This window comes from Apis laboriosa, unplaced genomic scaffold, assembly GCF_014066325.1.
Source record: "Apis laboriosa isolate Shangri-la unplaced genomic scaffold, ASM1406632v1 scaffold42_cov153, whole genome shotgun sequence".
NCBI lineage: Eukaryota > Metazoa > Arthropoda > Insecta > Hymenoptera > Apidae > Apis > Apis laboriosa.
Genome location: NW_025223257.1, coordinates 1,290,333 through 1,296,163, shown reverse-complemented (window position 1 = coordinate 1,296,163; position 5,831 = coordinate 1,290,333). Strand labels below are relative to the sequence as shown.

General features: G+C 39.2%; 1 protein-coding gene across 22 annotated transcripts in view; it reads left to right on the top strand.

Annotated features, from left to right (window-relative positions):
• LOC122716153 (forkhead box protein P1-like) overlaps nt 1-5,831 on the top strand; it is a 196,545-nt gene extending 190,714 nt beyond the window's left edge. For 16 of the 22 annotated variants that reach the window (XM_043938959.1, XM_043938960.1, XM_043938957.1 and 13 more), the window contains 4 exons: nt 117-292; nt 3,403-3,478; nt 3,634-3,746; nt 4,298-5,831. In XM_043938959.1, coding sequence (XP_043794894.1) covers nt 117-292; nt 3,403-3,478; nt 3,634-3,746; nt 4,298-4,547 — 615 coding nt within the window. In that variant the 3' untranslated portion in view covers nt 4,548-5,831. The remainder of the gene's footprint in view (nt 1-116; nt 293-3,402; nt 3,479-3,633; nt 3,747-4,297) is intronic. The other 6 variants (XM_043938964.1, XM_043938962.1, XM_043938956.1 and 3 more) reach the window with 3 other exon arrangements.

Here is a 5,831-nt window from a genome sequence, read left to right as displayed (position 1 = left end):
AAAAAAAAAAAAAAAAACCAAACGAAATAAGTTTCAACAACAACAAGCAGAAACAAACCTTTATCTTTTTTACTCTCTTTTTCTCTATTTCTTGGTGGTCTTGTCTGTGTATACAGAACGCGATCCGCACCAATCTATCATTGCACAAGTGTTTTGTGCGCTATGAGGACGACTTCGGGTCATTCTGGATGGTGGACGACGCCGAGTTCGTAAAGCGGCGGCATCTGTCCCGCGGCCGCCCCAGGAAATATGACCCAACCCCATCACCCACTCCACCCCACCTCTCCGCACAGTAAGCACTACCACTTTTTAGAATTCTGCTGGCTGGCTGGCGCGACGTTCTGACCTTACCGCGGTATTCTCTTGTAACGCGGCGACCGGGACGTTTTCGCTTGGTCGTTGCCTAAATAAACGAACCACTAAACGCCCCTCTCGAACCTGCTGCCTTTGTCGTTCAGATCGCCGAGTTCGATTCGCCTTCTAGTCTTTCTACATTCACCGTACGAAAATGATCATTATTATTCTATACTTGTGCGTTAAAACTTGCTCGACTCGTGGAAGACATTCGATAAAAATCAAAGAAAGCGCGAATGTGTGTTATTACGTAGTGTGCTCGATATCAAAGTCAAGTCTCGTACTATTTGTTGATTATTAGAGCGCTTCGTTTGGAATCCTTCGCGATGGAATTTCGAGTTACGATTATTAAGGAAATGACTTCCAAGGCAGCAGGGAGTGGCTCTAAAGCAGTTTATCCAATCCTCCAGGAAACGAATTCCGCATCATGCCTGCCTCGAATACCTCTTAGAATCCGTCTCCTTCATAAACCGGATAAGTAGTACCTGTTCAACCTTCCTTGATCTTCATCAGAGGTGCGCGATATATCATAGAAGAATGTACGTTTTTCTATAACAACGATAATATCTTGGTTAATTTAGCCTGGATGAAAAAGAGAAGGGAATGTCGGTAGAATCCAATGTAAGCGTAAGGGAACAGGGAATTTCGTCCAATTAAAATTTGCAGCTCCAGCTTGTTAACGGTTAAATCTGCGCACCTCTGCTTGTGACGTCCAAAACAGCCCTCATATAGTACATCCCCGTATACGTCTCACTAGTACCGTAGCCCGAGGCTCTAGCACACCCGAGAGAGCTTAAATCCTGGACGATCCTGCAGGAGCCCAGCCACAGGACGATTGGTCCGTGCTGCAGGATCTCTGATGTGTTTAGTGGTTGCTCGCATGGATAATCAAGGATCCTATAATATTCGTTCCCATAAGAATTAAAAAAAAAAAAAAAAAAAAAAAAAGAACAAAAAGAAAAAAATGTGAGAAAAAATACTGAAAAAAAAATTCCCCGTAAGACTATCCTTACCACTGAAAAAAGAAAACACTGCGCTTATAATTGTATGGTGCTTATGTAGTGGCGTTTGCAGTGTCTTGGGAGAATGTGAAAGTGTTTGCGTGGACAAACGTTTCGTTACCCTTCATTTTCGGATTTTTCTTCTCTGTTTTGCTGTACAAGCTGGTTTTTTTTTAATGCGGCATCGCTACAATTTTCCTTTTTCCTTTTTTTTTTTTTTTTTTTTTTCTTCTTCTGTTTCGTTCAATCGCAACAATCACAGATGCGTGAACGAAGCGTTTGTCGCGTCGTTTTCTTTTCTTTCTTTTTCATTTTCAGTTTCAGTTTCGCTATTTTGAAAGAAGCAGAGGCTACGTAGCGTAGTATAATAGAAAGAGCAAATAAGTTGACGATATTTCGTAAAAGGAAGGTGAAGTTTTTGCGTAATTTTCTTTCTTTTTTTTTTTTCTTTTTTTTTTTTTCTTTTAGTTAGCGTTTAACGAGAGAAGGCGTTGTTGAAGTATGTGTTTAATTTATTTTTTACTGCCCCTTCCCCCTCTCTCTTTCTCTCTGTTACAGCGTTGAACGTTTTCTATATATTTCTGTTCGCCTTTTAGTACGCTTTTTCAACGTGAGAATGGTTTTCGGTGTGACTGATAATGTGTGTCAGGGCTACTCGCGCATGTGTAAATTGTGTAAATTAAGCGTCACAAACTGCAAAATAAAATATCTCGGATGATACGGAATTCTCCATTCATCGCTACGACCATTCTCTTCTAACTCAAGGTACTTCACCGTTAACGTACTAACTTTGCAACTTCCGGTAATTTTTCTCTACTTTTTTAATAATCATCTTTTTAAACGTTTTTTAAAATTTTCTCTATTTCTCTCTTTTTATATACTATTCTCTCACACCCTTTCACTTTTCTCTCTACTACTATCTATCTCTATCCTTTTTCTCTTTCTCTCTCTCTCTCTCTTTCTCTCTTATCTATATATCTCTTTCTCTATCTTTCACACTCTTTCCTCTATCTTTTTTCTCTTTTTCTCTTTACTAAGCGCTCTTAGTCACTTAATAAACGGCTCTAGGCATTGTTTTTATTCTTATATTTTTCTCTTCGCATGCAAGTAATCGTCTCTTGCAATCGTTACACGTTCATCGTGTTTCAATTATTGAATAATATTCGTCCTTCGAATACATTTCGAATGCATTCCCTTTAACTTTATCGTTTGCAAGAGAAAATGTATCTTTTTTCACTCGACTGTTTGTCGTTTGGAAGAAGTATTGTATATTCGCTCGGTCGGCATTCGATGCCTTGAAACGTTCTTAGAGGATTTTGAGGATTTTTGGAAACTATAAAAGGGTAAGCACAGGTAAGCCTCAAAGCCGTTTATAAGTTACGACGTCGTTTCGTATGACGAAAATTATTGAAATATATAATAAAGTCTGATTGAAGAAACGAAGACGAAACGGGAGCGCTTTTTTTTTTTACATTTTTTCTCTAAATTTTTTAACCTAACCTCGCTCAATCTCAACCAAGCCGATCGTTGGATGAGGAGGCGAGGAGCGAAACTGGTAAATAGGTAAGAGTTTTCGAACTCTTTTTTTTTCCATTCTTTTTTAATCACTTTTTTAATATATTTATATACGTGTATACATTTTTTCATATTATATACTTCTCTCTTTCTCTGTCTCTTTTTCTCTTTCTCACTTTCCATTTTCTCTATCTATCTATCTATCTATCTATCTATCTATCTATCTGTCTATCTATCTATCTCTCTTTCTCTATCTATTATACCTTTACATATTGAAACTCGATCACACGTGCACACATTGTACACACAAGCTCTATCTTTACCCGCCCCCTCCGCCACCCAACCCTTGTGACCTGAAACCCTACTCGAAAAAAAAAAAAAATTTACTCCACCCATGTATACATTGACACAAATTTAAAAAAAAAAAAAATCAAGAAAAGAGCTTATAAATATACACGCGTTTCTTTTCAGGAAACTGTCGATAGTCGAATCTCGACGATTATTAATAGTAATTTTCTCTCTCGATATGTAGGGGTGTCCCGTCGAAAAGTCCAACCCTGACGCATAGCCCGACCATGTACGGTGATGCATTAAACGCCAATCTCCAGGTAACTGTTTAAAAAAAAAAAAAAAAAAAAAAAAAAAAGAAACAATTATTGGAATTATTATTTCTTTTAAATTTAATACGTGTATCTTTCGTAGTTTCGAACGATTAGGTACAGGAACGGAATATTAAGTGACTAACCATCTAATGCAATTTGAGTATTTCCAGGCGGCACTCGGGGACTCTAATATGGGATTTCTAAACAACTCGATGTGCACGTCGACGACAACGAGCCCCGACAAGGAGCACGTGTTAGCCCATAACGATTTAATGTGAGTAAAACACTCTGTAGCGTGCCATATATTTAATCCATGTTACATGTTTCCCAAAATACTTGGCAATGTTATATACCTACGCAAATCTTTAAGTACACGCTACTCCCGATCATAAATCACCAGACACTTGTTAGTCTTAAACAAAATGTTTATTGCGACAGGTTTATAACAGAACTTGAGACGTGCTCATCTTTTGCAGTTTGCTTGTTTTACGCCTATCCTTAGTTGATTTAAAACATCATTATCTCGGATTAAGATATATCGTAAAAGATGCATCACGCGTTAATGATTGAAACGTGATTTTTTATTTTGTAATTGTAATCCGAGTTACGAACACGGCCGAATGAATCATGCGCGAATAAATTAAACAGAAAAAAAAAGAAAAAGAAAAAAAAAAAAGAAACTTAAACTTTCCACCGTAAAAAGTTGCTACGTCCAATTTGTCTCTCTCGATCGCTACCATCTCGCCAATTAAAAAATACCTCGAGCCTCCCGTGGACGATGATTGGAACACATTAAACCGAGCAGTTCCTCCGCAAAATCGACAGGTCACCGTTGGATGAACCAGCCGTGCACATAAAGCAGGAGGGCCAAAGCCCGGAGGGTGGAAAACTGACGAGATTAATAAAACGAGAGCTGGTTGACGCGCCCGCGGACCAAGAGGGTGATGACGATCAGGTGGACGAGAGGGAGTATCCAGAGAGTCACGGGCACGATTCCGGACAGGACGAGGACATGGCCGAAGACTTGTCGATGGCGCCCGACATAATGACCCCGGAGGATCAGATCGAGGCGTAGTATCGCACCTCGAGGAGCGAATAGATTCGAGCTGTCGCGTCGAAGTACAGATCGTGATGGAAGAAGAAGAAGAAGAAGAAGAAGAAGAAGAATAAGAAGCAGCTTCTCTTCCTCCTCGATAGAGAGCCAAGATCAGGGAAGAACCAGAGGCGCGCGAATGTATGAAATGAATGAAGAGAGGGGGGAAAAAGGTGTAGAGGAAAAGAAAGAAATAGAGGAAGAAAAAGAAGAATGGAAGAAGAATAGGAGAAGAAGACGATGAACGAAGGCCCAGCCAGGACCACCCAGCCCTCCACTCCTCCTTCGTAAGAGAATCCCCATTTATCATATCCAAGGCCGTGATACGTTTTATCGAGGCGGCTTTTAAAAGGTAAAGGCGAAAGAAGAAAAACGTACACTGTGCGTGATCGATCGCGACGAAACGTCGAACTCGAGAGAAATATCGGCGAATATCGTGATATAGGCGGCGCGATCCTTCGATCCATATCCTTACTCAAGCAATTACGAACAACGATGTATTTTATGTTCTCCAATTCCGTTTCGTTTTTCGGAACCGCGGTTAATATCTCTATATAAATATATATATATATATATATATAGGTAAAAAAATATATATATATATATCTTTCTCTCTCTATCTCTCACTTTCTCTTTCGTGTACATTAACGAGTGAATCGTTGAGATGAAAACGAATAGCATCCGCGATTATTCGTAGCGTTTCGGCGAATAAATGTTAACCGATGATCCTTTCACGAATGTACAGGGGAAAAGAGAAGTGTTTTTCCCGCTCCTGACTCGTTTTCCGCTTTCGATATCGTGTCAGCACTCGCGTGTACGGTTGCGTTTCTGCGTGTGCTAATCGCGTCTATCATTTTTGGACCAATTTGGATAGATGTTTAAAAAAAAAAAAAAAAGGAAAAAAAGAAAAGGAAAGGAATATTTTATTTAGATGAAAGGTAATTACGATCGATATCATTTTTTACAGAATAGACTATTCACTTTTTCTAAATTTCTTGCATGATTCTTCCTGTTAAAAGAAGAAAAAGAAGGAAGACGCGTTCGAGGGGGCACGCAGAATGTCTCGAAGATAATGATAATAATAAGAGGGGGCGAACAGGTAGGGAAGGTTGGAATTAAGGAGTAAATAAAGAAGCTGTGGTGTGGGCAGTGTTCTGGGTACGCGCGGGAACTGACTGACGCTTTAGTCTTTAATATATCGTTCGTGGTAAATTAAGAATTTTGCGAGTATCAAAAATGTCTATTAAAAAAAAAAAAAAAAAAAAA